This window comes from Ascaphus truei, chromosome 2 (genome assembly GCF_040206685.1).
Source record: "Ascaphus truei isolate aAscTru1 chromosome 2, aAscTru1.hap1, whole genome shotgun sequence".
In the NCBI taxonomy this organism is placed as follows: domain Eukaryota; kingdom Metazoa; phylum Chordata; class Amphibia; order Anura; family Ascaphidae; genus Ascaphus; species Ascaphus truei.
In genome coordinates, this window is record NC_134484.1 from 187,546,363 (window position 1) to 187,567,971 (window position 21,609).

Sequence of the window (21,609 nt, forward strand, 5' to 3'; positions counted from 1 at the left end):
TCTGTCTGTCCCATGTACAGTACCTTTTAAATACCAGGGGCGCAGCATCCATACATGCACAAAAAAGCACAGGCGTAACATTTCAGCAGCATACTGTATTTGTGAGACGTTGTGTATACTTGTGGAAATGTGTACATCACTATATAAATGCTTGTCTATACTTATCAGAACCTCTATGTATGTGCCTGTGTATATTCGTGCCTGTGTGTATCCATGCTTTACGTTCTGCTCTCTTGCTGATGATCTCTTTTTGATGCAGTGTTTATGTATGCTAAATAAAGAAGGCTATATATTTTTCCTCTCTGTGTGAACAGGTAGCACGGTGACCTCCCTCTTCTTTTTATAGTGTTTTAATGCATGCGAGTCTGTATGTTTCTCAGTGTGTGCTAGTGTGGTTAAAGGGCAGCAGCTGCTGGCATTAGAGGTCAGCAGTCATTGTAGAAGGTCAGAGAGCCAACTCTGGCAGCAAAGTGGATAACAATTGTGCATAACAAAATATTTGCCGTGTCTCATTCCTCTTTTTCAAAAATATTAATAAACAATAAATATTGAACAATTAGCTGTGTGTCAATTTAAACATGGCTTGCCACATTTTTCTCTCCAAATTATATCACTAACCGAGCTGTGGTTAGTCCCTATGAAATGTATCAAACTTCAACACTCAATATATTCTGCTAACAGTAAATACCAGAATATCATTTGTTACCGATACAAATACGTGCTTCTTCTACAATCTGTTTAATGCCACCAAAAAGTGCATTGCAGCAGCAATCCCCTCCAGAAGCCTATATGAGTTTAATTGATAAGGTTCGTTTCTTGCTCCCTGAGCATGTCCTACTCTTTAACGCAACAGTCCAAGCTGCCTTTTTTTTTTTTACATGTAATATTTCCCCCCTTTATTACAATGATAAATAATTAGCTAAGTTGCTGATTGATTCGTTCTCCTTTGATCGATCAGAGAAGATTCGGCTCAGGGGGTTCACTAAATGGCTGTCAGTGCAGCAGAGGAGGACCAAAGATGCAAGGTTCTGTGGGGAAGATCATGTGACCAGGCAGTCACTAGATACAATTGGTTCAATGCTATAGAGAGGGCAGGGCTCAAAAAGGGGTGTGTCAGAGCCTGATTCAGAAGAGGAAGGGGATGTGAGATCACTGAGCTCTGAGGAGAGCTTCATTTTAACATTCCGGACGCTAAATATTTCAAACGCTTATATCTACTGAATGGAGCATCAGATTTTTAAGAATAAAAACAGCGTTGGGAAGCAAATGCAAAAACAACAAAAAAACGGCGATCAGCGTGGATTGCTGCTTTAAGTTCTTTGTCTATTACCAATGAACTGGCAAGGACAAAACAGAAATAGATAGCTTATGGGACTGGACACAGAGACGATATAAGATTTAAAATGTCACCGGAAGGTAAGCTGCCAATTCAAGCTGTATTATGTACGGGCTAATAGGATCTCTGGCTTCACGTTGTTGAGGCTGCCAGCATGCACAGTTGTCACAGTGTGGCAGCATTTGAAAGCAGCTTAGTGCTACAGAAGTTGGAACAGAATATCCTGGTGCATGTCGAGTTTAGCTACAGTGCAATGTGGGTAAAAACGACATTCTACTTCATTCATAACGTGGGCTCTCTATGAACAAACAAACCATGCAGGGGCAATTACCTGATGGTAAAAATATGCACACATTAACAGCTTCACTGCTGGAGGGTTTACAAAGAAAGTCCAGATGAAATGTCAGGCTAGCCACAATGAAAATACAGTGGTCTGATATGGGAAAAGTATGAGTATTGTACATTTAATGACACATCGAATTCCATTAGAACAGGGGTGGGCAGGATATGCCCCGACGGCCACATCAGCCCCGCCAATCTATCTGACCCACCTCAGGTAGGGCCTCCCTCTCTCTCCACACACTGCTGCCGAGTAAATACTCGTACCACAGGTAGGGCCCCACAGGGAAGAGAAGGAAGGGGGCAGAGAGAAGGGAGTGGGGAATGAGAGAGAAGGGGGTGGAAAGGAAAGAGAGAGAAGTTGAAGAATACTGAGAGGGAGTAGGGGGGGAAATGAGAAATGAAAGGGGGAGTGAGTGAGAGAAGGAAATAAGGGGGAGAGTGAGAGAAGGAAATGAGGGGGAGAGTGAGAAGGAAATGAGGGTGAGAGCGAGAGAAAGGAGTAGAGAATGAGTGAGAGAAAGGAGGAGGGGAGAGTGAGTGAGAGAAAGGAGGACAGAGAGTGAGAGAAAGGAGGAGGGGAGAGAGAGAAAGGAGGGGAGAGTGAGAGAAAGGAGGAGGTGAGAGAGAGAAAGGAGGGGAGAGAGAGAGAAAGGAGGAGGGGAGAGTGAGTGAGTGAGAAAGGAGGGGAGAGAGTGAGAGAAAGGAGGGAGAGTGAGAGAAAGGAGGGGGGAGTGTGAGAGAATGGAGGAGGGGAGAGTGAGTGAGATAAAGGAAGAAGGGAGAGTGAAATGATGGGTGAGAAGAGTAAGGGGGTAAGAGAGTACTGGGGCATGTAGAAAAGATGCAGGTGAGGAGAAGAAGAGTACCGTATACAGGGGAGAAGTTGGAGAGGAGGGGAACATGTGGGGGAGAAGTTCGAGAAGAGGGGAACATGTGGGGAGCAGCAGATGAGGGGTGGAACATTTGGGGAGAAGAAAATGAGGGGTGGAACATGTGGGGGAGAAGCTGGTGAGGAGGGGAGCATGTGGGGGAGAAGCAGATGAGGGGTGGAACATGTGGGGAGAAGCAGATGAGGGATGGAACATGTGGGGGAGAAGCTCGTGAGGAGGGGAGCATGTGGGGGAGACAGATGAGGGGTGGAACATGTGGGGAGAAGCAGATGAGGGATGGAACATGTGGGGGAGAAGCTCGTGAGGAGGGGAGCATGTGGGGGAGACAGATGAGGGGTGAAATATGTGGGGGAGAAGATGGTGAGCATGGGGCATCTGAGGGAGAAGCTGGTAAGGAGGGGAACATGTGGGGGAGAAGCTCGTGAGGACCTCCATTAAGAGTGTGGCCCACCAGCCAAATGAATTGCCCACTCTGCAATACCCCTCTTCTCACCATTTGCATTAATTGGTTTGCATTAATTGGTTTGCATTGCTTTATGGTGTGCACGGCCCCCTCTTTGCTTACTACGCTGTTGCCCAGACTTGGCCTTCAGCACCCATGCCTCTATCTTTTGCTTTTGTCACCATCTACTGGGGCATCCCAAGTTGCATTGGTCCTAATTCCCTCCTCTTTTAGCTTGACTTTACCACATGTATTATTACCAAATAACGAACAGTAATTAAAGATTATACAACAAAAGGAGATGCGACCACCCCCCCCCACACACTTGTTTGAAGATCAACGAGTAATGTCAGATATATTACATTGTTTATAACCAAATATGTTCCCTTACATAAAAGAAAAGCAAATGTAAACAAGATGCATGTGTCACTAATAAAGATATTTGTGGGGGAAAAAAAAAGAAGAAAGAAATTAGACCAGCCGGGCTACTGACTCGGCTACTGGAGACAAGTGCCTGAGTAGGAAGTACTGTGTTTTGGCATCTTTACCACGTTGGTCTCGGGAGACCAGTGAGACCGAAACAATTCTGAGAACACATCAAATAATTGGAACATTTCCTGCTGCTATTGGTGCAGGTGAAGGAGATTCTTGTATGAAGCAGAATAGCTGTGGCTATACAGGTAGTCTTCGCTATCCAACGTTTCACTTTACAACGGATGGCATATCCAACGCTCACCGCCACTGATTAACATGGGACTCACTTTACAACAGTTTCATGATCCAACGCTACTTCCACAACGGATTCCGTTGAATAACAGAGGACTGCCTGTGTATGGATCATAACAAATATTTTTTCATTTTGATATCCATGACTGCTTCATATATGAAATCGTTTCCAATACAGACTATGAAGATAACTTTACTGGCCCATAAAACACATTCTAGTTCCGACACTAACACTGAACACGGTATTGTTCCATAAATATGGTGCAATGTTTTCTAGTGTGAAATGTTACTACTAAATGTTTTTCTGTTACTACTGACTGTACCTCGCTGCAAAAAGGGATGGGGTTGAATCTGGGAATGACCATGTGCTTTCCCGCCATTTTAGAGCTATTGATTAAGCATCAGATTTTTAAGAATAAAAACAGTGTTGGGAAGCAAATGCAAAAACAACAAAAAACCGGCGATCTGCGTGGATTGCTGCTTTAAGTTCTTTGTCTATTACCAATGAACTGGCAAGGACAAAACAGAAATAGATAGCTTATGGGACTGGACACAGAGACGATATAAGATTTAAAATGTCACCGGAAGGTAAGCTGCCAATTCAAGCTGTATTATGTACCGGCTAATAGGATCTCTGGCTTCACGTTGTTGAGGCTGCCAGCATGCACAGTTGTCACAGTGTGGCAGCATTTGAAAGCAGCTTAGTGCTACAGAAGTTGGAACAGAATATCCTGGTGCATGTCGAGTTTAGCTACAGTGCAATATGGGTAAAAACGACATTCTACTTCATTCATAACGTGGGCTCACTATGAACAAACAAACCATGCAGGGGCAATTACCTGATGGTAAAAATATGCACACATTAACAGCTTCACTGCTGGAGGGTTTACAAAGAAAGTCCAGATGAAATGTCAGGCTAGCCACAATGAAAATACAGTGGTCTGATATGGGTAGAAGTATGAGTATTGTACATTTAATGACACATCGAATTCCATTAGAACAGGGGTGGGCAGGATATGCCCCGACGGCCACATCAGCCCCGCCAATCTATCTGACCCACCTCAGGTAGGGCCTCCCTCTCTCTCCACACACTGCTGCCGAGTAAATACTCGTACCACAGGTAGGGCCCCACAGGGAAGAGAAGGAAGGGGGCAGAGAGAAGGGAGTGGGGAATGAGAGAGAAGGGGGTGGAAAGGAAAGAGAGAGAAGTTGAAGAATACTGAGAGGGAGTAGGGGGGGAAATGAGAAATGAAAGGGGGAGTGAGTGAGAGAAGGAAATAAGGGGGAGAGTGAGAGAAGGAAATGAGGGGGAGAGTGAGAAGGAAATGAGGGTGAGAGCGAGAGAAAGGAGGAGTAGAGAATGAGTGAGAGAAAGGAGGAGGGGAGAGTGAGTGAGAGAAAGGAGGACAGAGAGTGAGAGAAAGGAGGAGGGGAGAGAGAGAAAGGAGGGGAGAGTGAGAGAAAGGAGGAGGTGAGAGAGAGAAAGGAGGGGAGAGAGAGAGAAAGGAGGAGGGGAGAGTGAGTGAGTGAGAAAGGAGGGGAGAGTGAGTGAGTGAGAAAGGAGGGGAGAGAGTGAGAGAAAGGAGGGAGAGTGAGAGAAAGGAGGGGGGAGTGTGAGAGAATGGAGGAGGGGAGAGTGAGTGAGATAAAGGAAGAAGGGAGAGTGAGTGAAATGATGGGTGAGAAGAGTAAGGGGGTAAGAGAGTACTGGGGCATGTAGAAAAGATGCAGGTGAGGAGAAGAAGAGTACCGTATACAGGGGAGAAGTTGGAGAGGAGGGGAACATGTGGGGGAGAAGTTCGAGAAGAGGGGAACATGTGGGGAGCAGCAGATGAGGGGTGGAACATTTGGGGAGAAGAAAATGAGGGGTGGAACATGTGGGGGAGAAGCTGGTGAGGAGGGGAGCATGTGGGGGAGAAGCAGATGAGGGGTGGAACATGTGGGGAGAAGCAGATGAGGGATGGAACATGTGGGGGAGAAGCTCGTGAGGAGGGGAGCATGTGGGGGAGACAGATGAGGGGTGGAACATGTGGGGAGAAGCAGATGAGGGATGGAACATGTGGGGGAGAAGCTCGTGAGGAGGGGAGCATGTGGGGGAGACAGATGAGGGGTGAAATATGTGGGGGAGAAGATGGTGAGCATGGGGCATCTGAGGGAGAAGCTGGTAAGGAGGGGAACATGTGGGGGAGAAGCTCGTGAGGACCTCCATTAAGAGTGTGGCCCACCAGCCAAATGAATTGCCCACTCTGCAATACCCCTCTTCTCACCATTTGCATTAATTGGTTTGCATTGCTTTATGGTGTGCACGGCCCCCTCTTTGCTTACTACGCTGTTGCCCAGACTTGGCCTTCAGCACCCATGCCTCTATCTTTTGCTTTTGTCCCCATCTACTGGGGCATCCCAAGTTGCATTGGTCCTAATTCCCTCCTCTTTTAGCTTGACTTTACCACATGTATTATTACCAAATAACGAACAGTAATTAAAGATTATACAACAAAAGGAGATGCGACCACCCCCCCCACACACTTGTTTGAAGATCAACGAGTAATGTCAGATATATTACATTGTTTATAACCAAATATGTTCCCTTACATAAAAGAAAAGCAAATGTAAACAAGATGCATGTGTCACTAATAAAGATATTTGTGGGGGAAAAAAAAAGAAGAAAGAAATTAGACCAGCCGGGCTACTGACTCGGCTACTGGAGACAAGTGCCTGAGTAGGAAGTACTGTGTTTTGGCATCTTTACCACGTTGGTCTCGGGAGACCAGTGAGACCGAAACAATTCTGAGAACACATCAAATAATTGGAACATTTCCTGCTGCTATTGGTGCAGGTGAAGGAGATTCTTGTATGAAGCAGAATAGCTGTGGCTATACAGGTAGTCTTCGCTATCCAACGTTTCACTTTACAACGGATGGCATATCCAACGCTCACCGCCACTGATTAACATGGGACTCACTTTACAACAGTTTCATGATCCAACGCTACTTCCACAACGGATTCCGTTGAATAACAGAGGACTGCCTTTGTATGGATCATAACAAATATTTTTTCATTTTGATATCCATGACTGCTTCATATATGAAATCGTTTCCAATACAGACTATGAAGATAACTTTACTGGCCCATAAAACACATTCTAGTTCCGACACTAACACTGAACACGGTATTGTTCCATAAATATGGTGCAATGTTTTCTAGTGTGAAATGTTACTACTAAATGTTTTTCTGTTACTACTGACTGTACCTCGCTGCAAAAAGGGATGGGGTTGAATCTGGGAATGACCATGTGCTTTCCCGCCATTTTAGAGCTATTGTTACTTGTGCTCCGAAATGTTAGCACAAGCAATAGTTTTGGGAAATGCAATTTAATATTTGCCAAATGCTGCCAAATTGTTAAAGGTTTCATGAGGTGACAGCAAGTTTGTTTGTTTCTAATGGCTGTTTATCGAATGCCACCATGTATGAATGATGGATTTGGTGCACAATGCCACTGAAGGAAATCTAATGTTACAGGATTTACATGGGCACTTGTGACCATTCTTTGCAATAGTCTAATTTCAGTTAAAATATACTAAAGATGCATTTCTCCCCAGTATGACTTATTTTGAAAGTAAGTTGCACGTCGTGCCCTTTAAAGCAGATTGCCGACCGTATTATTGTATTTTCCTAGACATTTTCTTATTTTTTCATTTTATTTTAAAAGGCCAAAAGTATTGTTCACATAACACCTCCTCCTGCTATCCATTCTCACAATCGCTACTATACCAGGCAGCAGAGATGTTATCAGAAACAAAATGACTCATTTTAGAGCAGCAAAACATGTGAAATCTTATGTTATTTATTTTTTTTTTTAAATAAATCAATCCTGTGGTATTAGAATATAGTGACTATTTTTTTTTTCTTCAAAAAAATGAAACTCTTAATGGCATTTTATGAGGTTTAAAGCAGCAGTTCAAGCAGTATCCTACATGTGTGTTTAAAAAAAAAAATTGGTTCTGTACTATGAGAAAATACTTGTAGCATTTTAAAAAAAATAATGTTTTAAAGACATTTTTAATGTTTCTAATGTAGGAAGAATTTCTAAAGTGACAGCCCCCTTCCCCTTCTGATAGGCTCTGGCTCTTGAGCCCCACCCTATAGCTAGCAGTGCACCAATTGTATCTAGTAACTGCCCAGTCAATCATATTCCAGGAGTACATTACCCACAATGCTGTGCAAGAACGGAATTAAATAACCTGGAGCAAGCGATCGATTACAGGATAACGGATCGATCTGCTGATTAGCTAATCACTTGTCAGTGTGCAGATTGTATTGATGTGCTTATTTAATGGGAGAAAATATATATATATTTTAAAAAAAAACGGTAGCTTGAACTGCAGCTTTAAAGCATCCTTTAATTTCTATAGCAGATTTAACCTTTGCAACACTTTCCTGTTTGTGATAATGTGTTGCCAATATTCCCAGCAGCTTGAGCTGCCAACTGCAACAATAGATAATGTTACCTTAGTAATATCAAGATACATTGTAGCTGTTGAGTTACACTGACTCAAGGATTGATTGACACTGAAAGGCGGCCATTATGTTAGGCACACAATCAGATTTTACAGATTTATTACAAGAGCATCAAACGATTGCTAGTTTAGGTAAGAATGTAAAATTATACATTAGACAGGTCTGCAACCCTGCCTTTCAGCATGATCACCTAGCATACAGTGCTTCAACCGCAGCAAGGAATTCTGGGAAATGACATGCAAATGTGCACACAATGTGCCACCTTTTGCCTGGGATATCTATATCTATCTACAGTATCTATATATATCTATATATATATATAAATTATTATTTTTTTTAAACTTTTAACAGAGCAATTCATACGCAATTCTGCTCCGAGAGACCCCCTGTTTCCCGGGATAGACCTACAAAGGGGGTCTGGTATCTTAGCCAAGTTTAAAGCTCCAGCGTCACGCGGGCGAATAGGAAGCCGAACCTGATGACATCACGGCTTCCAATTGGCCCACAGGGTCACTCCGCCATTACCTAATCCCTACTAGTCGAGCGTCTATTGGCACCTCTTGCGGCAATCTTATGTTAAAAATAAATACAAAAATCGGAAAAAAAACGCATGCTTGGATTGCCTCTTTAAGTCCCTACAGGCGTTTCTGGAAGTTAATGGGTCAAATCTTTGCAACACAGACAAAATCTTGCATCGCAGTGAATTATGTTTAAAACATTTCACTGATAAAGTAGATCGTAATCTTGAGTACTGAACGCTCCAATTATTTTCTCGCTGAGACTGTTTACTGCTGTTATTTCAGGTCTCACACTAGAAGTATCAAACATATCCTTTCATAAGCATGCTTGGAGAATTTCTTAACAGTTAGATACAGCATTCATCATCTTGGAAGATTTGCCTATTATCTCCCCATGGGCACATTAACATTTCAATGAAAACCACATTGCTTACGCCATACTAACAAATAATCTTGCTCCTTGCAAACCCGTCGGAGAATTTGCTTTACTTTTATTAGCTGATATTACTGAAATTAGAAAACATGCAATCTCCATGGCTGAATGGAATTACACACTGGCTTATATATATATATATATATATATATATATATATATATATATATATATATATATATATATATACATATGTTTATGTTATAAATCTCAACTGGGGACCATCCAAGGACGTTTTGCTACAATCGCATGAAGCCCATTTAGCTATACAAAAAATATAATTTATGAAACATTGTGAGAGAGAATACAGGTGCATGAGCATTTAGTTATTAATAACCCGAGCAATCAAAAGCTAAAATCACATACAGCAACTAATAATACACAAGTTAACTATTTACATGGATCATGATGTTTATGATTCTCAATGGATATTGAAGAACTCTAAATAAAGATGGAGCTGGACTTGCTGTTCTCCTGGCCGTGGGCGAGATGCATGAAAACAGTGGCACTGGGGAAGGGGGCAGCAGCAATGGTGCTGGGGGCAGCAGCAATGGTGCGGGGGGAGGGGGCTGCGACAGTGCTGGAGGAGGGGGTTGTGACAGCAACGGTGCTGGGGGAGGGAACTGCAGAAATGTCCCTGGGGAAGTGGGTTGCAACAGCGATGGTGCCGCGGTAGCACTGGGTGAGGGGGTTGCTGCAATGGCGCTGGGGGAGGGGGTTGCTGCAATGGCACTGGGGGAGCGGGCAGCAACAGCGATGGTGCCGCGGTAGCACTGGGGGAGGGGCTGCTTCAATGGCGCTGGGGGAGGGGACTGTCACAGCGACGGTTCTGTGGGAGGGGGCTGCTGCAATGGCTCTGGGGGAAGGGGCTGCGACAGCATTGGCACTTGGGGGCTGCCGTGGCGGTGCAGCGGGGAGTGGGCTGCCGCGATGGCGCTGGGGGTTTTCAATGGGACCTGCCGCAGCGTTAATCCTTCTGGGCTGCATTCAGCGAGGTCACGGGACCATTTGCGGTCACGCCCACGAAAACAGTAAGGCCTTGGGCATGGTCAGCGCTTAGGCGCTGACCCGTGCTGAGGCGCGCTTACGCTCGGCAGTGAGCCCCTGCAGCCGCAATGAGAGCGGCTTTAGCAGGGGCTCGCGCACGCTTCCCAACACTTCAATTTTAGTTTTGACGCTCACTGGAGCTCCTTGACGTCACTGGCCCGCCCCCGCAAGGTGCACAAACTAAGGCCAGGGAAAGCACTGGCTTTCCCTCAGCCTCAACGCGCCTCCGCATGGCTGCAGTCACCATGGACTCAGCCTAAGTCTGGCTATGTCTGTGCATCAGAATGGATTACTATGTGACATACAGAACACCTACAAGCTCATATTGAACCCCCAAAAATACCCACAACATATATATAAGCATATGAGTGTCGCAGAGGAGTGCTACTGAGCATGGCAATATATAAATTTAAAACCAGAGACATAACATAAAACACAGACAAAGCTCAGTGCACATCCAGAAAAACTTATATACGGTACAGTGCCTAAATATACATGTATAAATAACTAATAAATAAAATGGTCTTTTAGTTTAACATTTTGGCCAAATTGTTGTAAGCCCTTGAGCCAACTGCACAGCAGACCACGTTTCAAGGGTCCCTAACACTAATATAGATTCTTAATAACCTGTGCATTGCCAGGAAGAATGATTTATAATAAATCTGTCAATATTAGTTGCAAAAGTTCTAAGTCTGATTGAAGCTTTTATTAACCTGTACATTACCAAGAAAAGCACTCTGTAATAGATTTAGGCACTGTACCGCATATAAGTTTTTCTGGATGTGCACTGAGCTTTGTCTGTGTTTTATGTTATGTCTCTGGTTTTAAATATGGATTACTATGTGGCCTTTTAAAAAAGAAAGCTTGCAAGAACGTTGAGAGGCAGGAGGGTTGAAAACAAATAAATCCTAATAAATAAAATGAAAATAAATAAATTAATCCAAATGATCCTAAAACACCAGTCCCTTATAATCACCAGTTTGTGAATAAATGACAAAGAGAAAGTATTTTAGACATGCCTAGGGCTCTGTGTTGTCTCCTCTAACTGGGGAAAAACCGTGGTAAGAATGGGAGGTGAGTAGGAAAGTATCCCCCATACCGTGACAAATGATAGGCCTGGTCCTTGAGACATTTGTATGAGCAATAGCCGAGTTTAACAGGGGAAGGAGAATGAGAAAGTAATTCTGCAGAGCAAGGTCTGTGCTATAGAAATGCCAGTTTCGAAAAAATAATTAGTTAGTAGTATTGGTCCTTTACCATTGTACAGTTACATTCACAGCAGGTGATAAAAGCCGTGAAAGAAAGTGAATAAGAAAGTGCACCTATAATATGTGACCTGGTTTTCTGGAAAGACCAACAAAAAAAAGAAGAAATAATACAGAAAGGTGCATCAACACACAGAGACACAGAGACACAGAGACACAGACACACAGCTCTGTTAGCTGTGTATATCTTGATTCTTTTAAATGAGTTGCACAATTAAATGTAGTACTTAATTATTAACTGCCTAAATATAAATTTATTTTCTCTGTGTGATATACAGTAGTACGGTATGTGCTAAACAAAACTTAGCTACCCAATATGATATATGCAATACATAGTTAAACATAGAAACATGCCTGAAGCCAGACATACACACCTGATCTCACTCATGCCTCCCTCCCACCTCTTCTCCTGTAAATGGTGTTAACCTTTTCATTTAACACTGACCTTCCTTAAATTTTACCCAACAAATCAAGCATCCCAATAGCCTGCACTCATGGCTAGTGTCCCACACTCAGTCACTCCTACCACCCATTGTGACCAAGCACTGCCATCTACAGCACTTATTCCCTCCCCTGCTGTCTCTGTAAGTTTTCCATTAAACCACTTAGATTGTAAGTTCTTCGGGGCAGGGATTTCCTTTCCTATTGTCTGATTTTGCTGCGCTTATTGTATAATTACAATTCCCTGTACTGTATTCTTTGTGAAGTGCTGAGTACACTTTTGGCGCTATATAAATAAAGACATACAATACAATACAACATGGAATTTGGTGGCTGATAAGAACCAATTGGCCCACCTAGTCTGCTCACTTGATTTTGTATTTAGCCTTATATCTATTCCAGCCTTTTTTTTTTTTTTTTTCTTCTGTATTGGCCCCTACAATCCCCTGTTGGGAGGCTACTCCAACACCCTTACCATGAACAAATACTGTACTTCCTCATATTTCTCCTGACCCTACCACCCTCCATACTGGGAAGCTGTTTCACAGCCTATCGAACAAGGATCTATCTATGTGCTTTAGTGTTTCCTTAAGAAATAACAATAAATACAAAATGTATGAATCACTCACATTTGATACAGTTGCAGGTTTTGTTTCAGATGAGCTCTCCAAGACTTCTTCAGCATATGGATAATCCACAGACATCTGATGACATAGGGATTTGGGGGATGACTCCTCGCTGTGTGGACCTACAGCCTTCGGTAACAAACCCTCTTTACACGTTTCCGTATGGCTCTCTGGCCTGTACCTTGTTGTAGTGGTAAGTGCTGTCATCCTGGTTATCAGGGCTGTAGGAAGTATGTCCATAGAATTCGTCTGAGCAAAACCATGTGGGATTTTGACATCCTCATCAGCGCTAGATATCTCCTGATGGCTGTTTCGAAATGGGTAATGCTGAGGGCTGGCAGTGACGGATGGGGTAGCAGAAAGGACCGACTCCGCTTGACTGTCATCATCCTCATCGTCATTGTCATTGTCATCATCTTCTTGGCCATCAGAATCATCTGCATCACATCCTGACCGCTCGCCACTAAACCTTTGCCTCTCCCCTGCAGAATAAAAATACAAAAGTATTAATTCATTCATTGCACAACATTGTGTCCATTTTGATGCAGTTTCTGAGTCTTGTGCCTTGTAAAAAAAACAAAAAAAAACGATGTATACATTATACAGGGTAGGAACAATTTGACAATGTAATAGTTGGGTATTAATTGTCTTTATCTAACGAACTTTAACATAGTTGGCTTCCTTTATGGGTCGAGTGTCTCTGCCAGAATTTAGCAGAACATGTGTTGATGGCACAGCCCATTTAACACAGCCCTATTTTGTGTGCATATGATGTAACTACGATTACGTGAGACGTTGCCAGTCTTATTAATGATCAACCTGCTCACAGAAGAATGGGCCAAGAATGAGTTTTTAAAATGTCACATCAAGTTTCCGTCCTTTCTGAATAGGGGTTACATTGACAACAGAAAGAATACACAGCACACGTTGACAACGTTCAAATAATCAGGCGAAATAGAAATGCCCTGCACCGCCATCAGCAAGAAGGTAAATATTACAAACACTGAGGCGTCATATTTGATGGGTAGCAAAATGCCTGTACTGCAACCACATCTCTAATTCCTCATTTTCATTGGACCTTTGGTTCTACATGTGGGCGCCGTGTGTCTTTATGGTGTAACATACAGGAAAATTAAACCAATGCAGACCAGGAAATTCTACCATTATGTTTAAACATATGCACTGGTTGAATTCTGATGGTATCTGGTGGTTACCACTCCTCTTGTATTTGTCAGCCTACCTTTTCACTTCTTTTTGTGCATTCAGCTTTTCTTACTGTATAACACAAACTGCGGTAATATTCAGATCCACATAACGTCACACTTTCCTCACACATCCTTTTATCAAGCAGAGTACCCCTTTTCAATTAAAAAAATAAAAATATATGCCACCTGTGTTTAGGTAATTGTGCACTTAAATCTGTGTCCTTGTCAATTAAAAGACAAAATACCCCCACAGCAAAAAAACAAAACTATTAAAATTAGATGCTGCCCATTATTGCAAAACAATAGAGAAAATAACAATTTCAACTGCTTAGTAATCTTTAAAAAAAAAAAAAAAAAAAAAGGCATATTTTCTACACATAATATATTAAACCGAATGCCCACATTATCGCTTACGTAATGTCATTATTTTTAATAATTGAAAAGGGTATACATAAGCTTTAATGTGACGTTCCGGTTTTCTGACATGTCTTACTTTTCCAATACGTTTAAAAGTAATTAAACATATACTGCATACACACTAAATACACCACATACTAAAAATGGGGGCAAAAAGCTATCGAAGTTCAGTCTGTCCCAGTTACTGAGATCTTTCTCTAGCTATCAAACAAAAAGTTGGTTTGAAACAAATACAGCATTTGACCTCAAAACCTCTTGATGTTTTCCCTGTTACTTACTTATATTGCTACTTGACCACCCAGATCAACAATAAAAGCCCACACATTGTACTACTAGATTGCCAGTGAATGCACAAAGATGCAGTCCACGCTACATGGAAACAACGACGTAGGAATGCAGTTTATGATTTCACTGCACTTTGACAACAGCTATTTAGGCTAAAATAAATAAATCATAAAATGTCACGTGTCTCTTTATTCTATATCTACCTCGCCCCAAAATGTGCGCATTGTGCAGTATAAGCAATAAAACTGTAAAACAAATGGTAAAAAGATTTACACAATACTAGTATTGCTAATAAAGTAGGTATTTATTCTACACTTTCTGCCTCATTCTTTGCTCATATTTGCCCAGATTTGAACACCGGTGTTATATATATATATATATATATATATATATATATATATATATAAATATATATATATATATATATATATATATATATATATATATTCTGTGCTTTAATACACTTACTGAATTTACCTGCTGTCTCCTTTTTGCCAGTTTCTGTTCTGTATGTTTTTGTTATCTTTATGGGATATGCACCAGCCCATTCAGATATATATATATATATATATATATAAATATATATATACATATATATATATAAATATATATATATAATCCAAAGAAGCAGCCGGCACTCCTCTTGCAAGTAGAAAAAATTGGTTGCTTGTCCCATAAAGAAATAATAAACCATTCAATACCGTTTGAAGCACGAGATCAGGAGATGGCACTCTGGTAAATTTGATCACAAGTTCTTTGTATTGGAAAAAAAAAAAGACACATAAACCGACGTTTCGGTCCCCCAGTGGGGGGAAAGAAAGAGAAAAAGAGAGAGAGAAAGAGAGAGAGAGAGAAAGAGAGAGAGAAAGAGAGAGAGAAAGAGAGAGAAAGAGAGAGAGAGAAAGAGAGAGTCTAAGCAGACATTTTATTCATATGCCTTTTTAAAGGCAATTTTGATACATTGCAATTGCATTTTATTCCGCTCATTTGTCCTCTATACTGCATTGAAATCAATGCATACAGTAGTGCTGCTACAGAGGCATTGCAAGTTTGAAACACCGGAGGTGCAATTAGGACTCATTACAGAACAGCTGAGAACTGAGAGAGCTCTATTCACGTGTGCGGAAGCAACGGAATATTACCACAGGGTCTACCACAGAACATCTGAAAGCAGCGGTGCTTTCTACGTGGCGACACTGATTGGGACACTCTCCAGCCTGCACCAAAAAGACATCTGTGAGCGATTGACGTTGGAAACACGCGGATTGGAGTAATAGCCCCCCAGCACTGGAAGCAGCGGACACTGTTTACAGTTTTGTCCGATATGTCTGAATTTTCTACTGTTTTGCAAGTAGAACTAGTACTTGCGTGGTGTTACCTAAATATACCTACTTCACCATATTGGCTCTCTTTTTCTTATTTTTAGGTGGTCTCATCCCCTATCCTTGTGATCTGGACATTTGCTCACAACTGCACTTGGTGTTTATTAAGTTAAGCACTTTATATTGGTTTGCGGTTTTTTGTTTCTTGTATCTATATATTTCTGGTATTGTTTGTTTCCTACACATTTTAGCAGCATTCAATATAATCAACTACTCACTTTTATAATTAATAACACAATTTGCGCACTTTTGCATCTCTCCGACTCTCTCTCTCCCTCCGACTGACTCTCTCTCTCTCCCTCCGACTGACTCTCTCTCTCTCCCTCCGACTGACTCACTCTCTCTCCCTCCGACTGACTCTCTCTCTCCCTCCGACACTCACTCTCTCTCTCTCCCTCCCTCCGACACTCACTCTCTCTCTCCCTCCGACTGACTCTCTCTCTCCCTCCGACTGACTCTCTCTCTCTCCCTCCGACACTCTCTCTCTCCATCCGACTCTCTCTCTCTCCCTCCGACACTCACTCTCTCTGTCCCTCCGACACTCACTCTCTCTCTCCCTCCGACACTCACTCTCTCTCTCCCTCCGACACTTTCTCTCTCTCTCCCTCCGACACTTTCTCTCTCTCTCGCACTCTCTCTCCCTCCGCCTGACTCTCTCTCCGACACTCACTCTCTCTCCCTCCGACACTCACTCTCTCTCTCCCTCCGACACTCACGCTCTCTCTCCCTCCGACACTCTCTATCTCTCTCTCCGACACTCACTCTCTCTCTCTCTCTCTCCCTCCGACACTCACTCTCTCTCTCCCTCCGACTCTCTCTCTCTCTCTCTCTCTCTCCGACTGACTCTCTCTCGCTCTCCCCCTCCGACTCTCTCTCTCTCCCCCTCCGACTCTCTCTCTGACACTCTCTCTCTCCCTCCGACACTCTCTCTCACTGTCTCTCCATCCGACTCTCTCTGTCCCTCCGACATTCACTGTCTCTCTCCCTCCGACATTCACTCTCTCTCTCCCTCCGACATTCACTCGCTCTCTCCCTCCGACACTCTCCCTCTTTCTCTCCCTCCGACACTTTCTCTCTCTCTCTCCCTCCGACACTCTCTCTCTCTCTCTCTCCCTCCCTCCGACATTCTCTCTCTCTCCCTCCCTCCGACTGACACTCTCTCCCTCCGACTCTCTCTCTCTCTCTCCCTCCGACACTCACTCTCTCTCTCTCTCTCTCCGACACTCACTCTCTCTCTCCCTCCCTCCCTCCGACACCCTCTCTCCCTCCGACACTCTCTATCTCTCTCTCCCTCCCTCCGACACTCTCTCTCCCTCCCTCCGACACACGCTCTCTCTCTCCCTCTGACACTCTCTCTCTCCGACTCTCTCCCTCTCCGACTCTCTCTCTCTCTCTCCCTCATGATATATATATATATATATATATATATATATATATATATATATATATATATATATATATATATATATAGTTTCATATATAGTTTCATATATATCTATATAGAGAGAGAGAAAGAGAGAGATCTGTACCGTGTTAGCCGAGATTATAAATCAAAAACGCACTAGTCTATTTGTTTTTGATTATATATATAATTTGTTTTTATATATACCGGTATATATATAAAAATGTATATATATATATATATATATATTTTTTTTTTTAATGATTTAATTACATTTCTGACACTTCTAAAGAAATTAAGTGATTGAAAAAGCAGCATTTCAAAGCTAATCCTATTAATTCCAATGTCTTGTCTTTCCTCACACAGGTTACCGGAAGGCACATGGTGGTTATACCTTTGTAAAGGCCTCACAATTGAGGCTGGTCACCTTGTTAAGTATGTCCTTCATGTGTGGTACATCAGCCAAATGCTGACAAGTAGGAATGCTGCTCTAGGAGAAAACTAATACCCCTAATTGACTACAGGTTGGAGGCCGTCAAAGCACAAAACCAAAAAGGGCTATACAGTACTAGCCTTACATTTCTCCAACATAAAACTGCTGTTATAATGAAGAATATGAAAGTGATCGGAGACTGTAAAATATATATTTCCTTGGCTGGATAAGTGTTAGTGCTGTGTTTGCATGTGTGGTTCATAAAAACTATTGAACTAAAAAAAAAAAAAAAAACATTGGAAACACAAAACCATTATTTTTTACATTTTTTTTAAATTAGTCAGATGTTGACGTTTGTGGCCACGGTTATGAGGCAGAGAAATCCCGGCAAATTATATAATAGATTTGTCACCCTTGACATAATTTGCTGTAGAAGGAAAAAAAAAAAACTTTAATATTTGGGGTGACACTGAAAAAGAACGTGCTACAAAATAATGATGAGTAGTTCAAAGTCAGAGTAGCCATATTGGCCCTGGAGACAATGTAGATTCATTGTAGGTTGTGATACTTTTTAGAGGACTAACATTAGTTTCTGCGTCCATTAAATTATACTGCACAGAGCTTTTTAAACCTCGCAGGTTTCTTCTTCAGTTGTCCACTTGAAGAACAATTCGGTGAAGTTTTGATATCTCTGTACACTAGAAGGCATCACCAACCAAACCAAAGCAATGTCACGCATCCGCTGCTTAAAATGCGCTCATCACACACTGTAAAACCCAAGAGCATGAACACTTTTAGAGCAATGATGATATTACCCAACTCATTAACGTTAAGTAAAAATGTGTGTTATATAATATAATGTGTTATATAATATAAGAATATATATTTGCCATAACTATTATCTAATTAACTCCAACAATAAATCGATAGTGGTTGCAATGGGGAAGGGTAACCCTATATACTTCTATCCTAGGGTTATGTAATAGGTGTTATAACAAACCCTGTGGTGGAAAGTACATAAACCCTTTGATGTCTGAGGCTACCAATGCAAACTACAGACCCTGTAATACCTTTCCTTAAACTGCACTACCTATCTAAAAGCTAATAATGCATTGCATGGTGAATATATGCAATATTATATATATATATATATATATATATATATATATATATATATACACACACACACACACACACACACACACACACACACACACACACACACACACACTTTACCGCTTTCTGTCTACCGCAGTGAGGAATGCTAGAATAATTATTTACCACACTGCAGTATTATTATTTTTTAAATATATGCATTTATTGCGTGTGAACAGAAGATAAAGCATGACCAGATAAATACAATCCTAACACTTCAATTATACATTTCACAACTGAGTTAATAGGTGGCGTTTAAATGGTGGAAGTGTAACTCAAAACAAGAGACAGCACATACAACACAGACAAAGCTCAGTTTTAGCACATCCAGTGAAAATCATACACGGTACAGTGTCTGAATATATATGTATAATTATCTATTAAGTAAAATGGTCTTTTAGTTTGACATTTTTGGCCAAAATTGTTGTAAGCCCCCGAGCCAACGTCACGGCAGACCACAATTCAGGGGTCCCTAACGCTAATATAAATTCTTAATAACCTGTGTAATAACAGGAAGAATGATTTATAGTAAATCTGTCAATATTAGTTGCAAAGTTCTAAGTCTGATTGAAGCCTTTATTAACCTGTACATTACCAGGAAAAATACTCTGTATTAGAGATGTCACAACCATCCTGCAAGCAAACAAGTTCCCCTGTGTGGAAGATGCTATGGAGTGAGCCCTTAACCACCTTAACCGAAGTGTAACTCCCCACACTGCAGTATTTAAAGGGGCAGATGGAGAAAAAAAAAGTCTTCAATATAATCAGCTTCCTTAGAAAGATAAAATCCTCCCTTAAGTAAAAATGTCACTTTATTTGCTTCTTCTGGAATCATGAGTCAGTTTCTAATTTCTTTATTTGAAACATTATCTGTTAATTATTCTTTCCCATTACCTTTCAGAGCAAAAATAAATACCCCTTGTGAGCACATTCACATGTTTCAGACAAGTCTGCAAGCCTGTCATTCCCCATTTTCTCTTAGCATACAATGCTTCGACAGCAGCAAGACAGCTTTTGGGTCTCATCAGTGTGAGGTTGGTTAATGGCTCTGCAATGTGAAGCTGGTAGTGGCTACAACCAGAGACAAAAGTTACGATGAATACAAAAGTGACAAAACCCCTCCACCGTACAGTATAGAGCAAATAAAAATACCACTTGTGAGCACATTCAGACATGCCAATACCTTTTAAAACTAATTATTCTGGTGCCAAACAAAACACCAAAAGAAAAAGACACTAAATAAATAATACCATGCACATACTGTACAAACAACAATTTACAAGCAGTGTGATCATAAGAGAGATTAAGTGGAGATACTACAAAACACTTGGTTTCTATAGTGACAATACAAGTTCAGTGAATTATTTTAAAACACTTCTAATTGTCTGATCTGTTTTAAAATGGTGTTGTCACCTACATTTATGTTACAGAACATGTCACTGCCGTTAGTTCACCTTGTTCCTCGTAGCGACTGCCCATTTAAAGAAGAAGAGAGTGATACTGGGATGCCTAAGTGTGGTGAAGGTTGTCATTTTAGGGAATATCCAACCCATGCATTTTTGGTGTACACCCTCTCCATCCTCTATTAGGACTAGTAAAGAGAAATTATTTTTAATATAGTCTCTAGACTAAAATTAATTATTTCAGTGTTTTTTAATTTCAGTCCTCTGAGTAACAACAATCTAGGTATTCCCTAGCAGTCACATCATTCCCCTAATTAAAGGAGATGAATACTACATTATTTAAATTGGCCTTATGAAGGGAGATACAATATATTCCGCTAGTGGTCTCAGAGTCTGGGAACAGCATTTATCTTTGTAAGGGGGAGGAGTCCTAATGCTACTAGTGCAAACCACCAGTTACTACCTATTTTATTGTTTATTTGTTATACTTTGCTTCACAGGTGGCCAAGGTGCTGTGGTGGTATTACTTCTCCAAAGCCACAGATGTAGAAGTGCAGCGCACAGCAAAGAACTGGATCCACAGGACAGCAGCAGTATGATGAAAATAAAAGTTCTTTATTGGAAAATCATGGTGCAGACAGGTATGGGTGCAGGAAAAAACCTCTGTCTCTAACGCGTTTCACGCCTTGCTGGCGCTTCGTCGGAGAGTACATTCCAGAAGGCACAATGGGCAAGGTCACGTGAGTTGTACCTTTAAACAGTACATAGAGGTATTTTATTGGTGTGTTTATGCAAAGTGTTAGTACCAGTCCATATTGGCAGTGAGGGGGTGGGGCTCATATATCTCCATTACCCACACTCACCAGGACATTTATTCAGGTCTCAACACACTCACCCATATATACCTCACTCAATTATATACCTCAAACCCAGCCTACTCCCTTCAATCAAGAAATTATCGTTTATTACAAATCATGTCACTTGAGCACTATATTTGAACAATGTTCTTCTACCTGTACTTCTCCAAAGCCATTGAGTTCATGGACACTATGTTCTTTGTTTTACAGAAAAAGAACAATCAAATCACATTCCTCCATGTTTATCATCACGCCACAATGTTCAATTAATTTTCAGAACATGGATACTAACGAGCTATTCCACATTTAAGATTTGTTTTATTAATACATACGAGCAAACTAGAAAAAAAAACACATTTGTGCCAGCATTGTTAAAAACAAAAAACAAAAAAAGGCGATGTAATATCTTCGATACACATACAACTACTCATACAACAATAAAGGGGGGAAAATACTGAAGCTGCTTAATATATCAGCAAACGTGGT

General features: G+C 41.5%; 1 protein-coding gene across 5 annotated transcripts in view; it reads right to left on the bottom strand.

Annotated features, from left to right (window-relative positions):
• HIVEP1 (HIVEP zinc finger 1) overlaps positions 1-21,609 on the bottom strand; it is a 278,338-nt gene that overhangs the window by 3,021 nt on the left and 253,708 nt on the right. For all 5 annotated transcript variants that reach the window (XM_075585698.1, XM_075585700.1, XM_075585699.1 and 2 more), the window contains one exon: positions 12,588-13,066. In XM_075585698.1, coding sequence (XP_075441813.1) covers positions 12,588-13,066 — 479 coding nt within the window. The remainder of the gene's footprint in view (positions 1-12,587; positions 13,067-21,609) is intronic.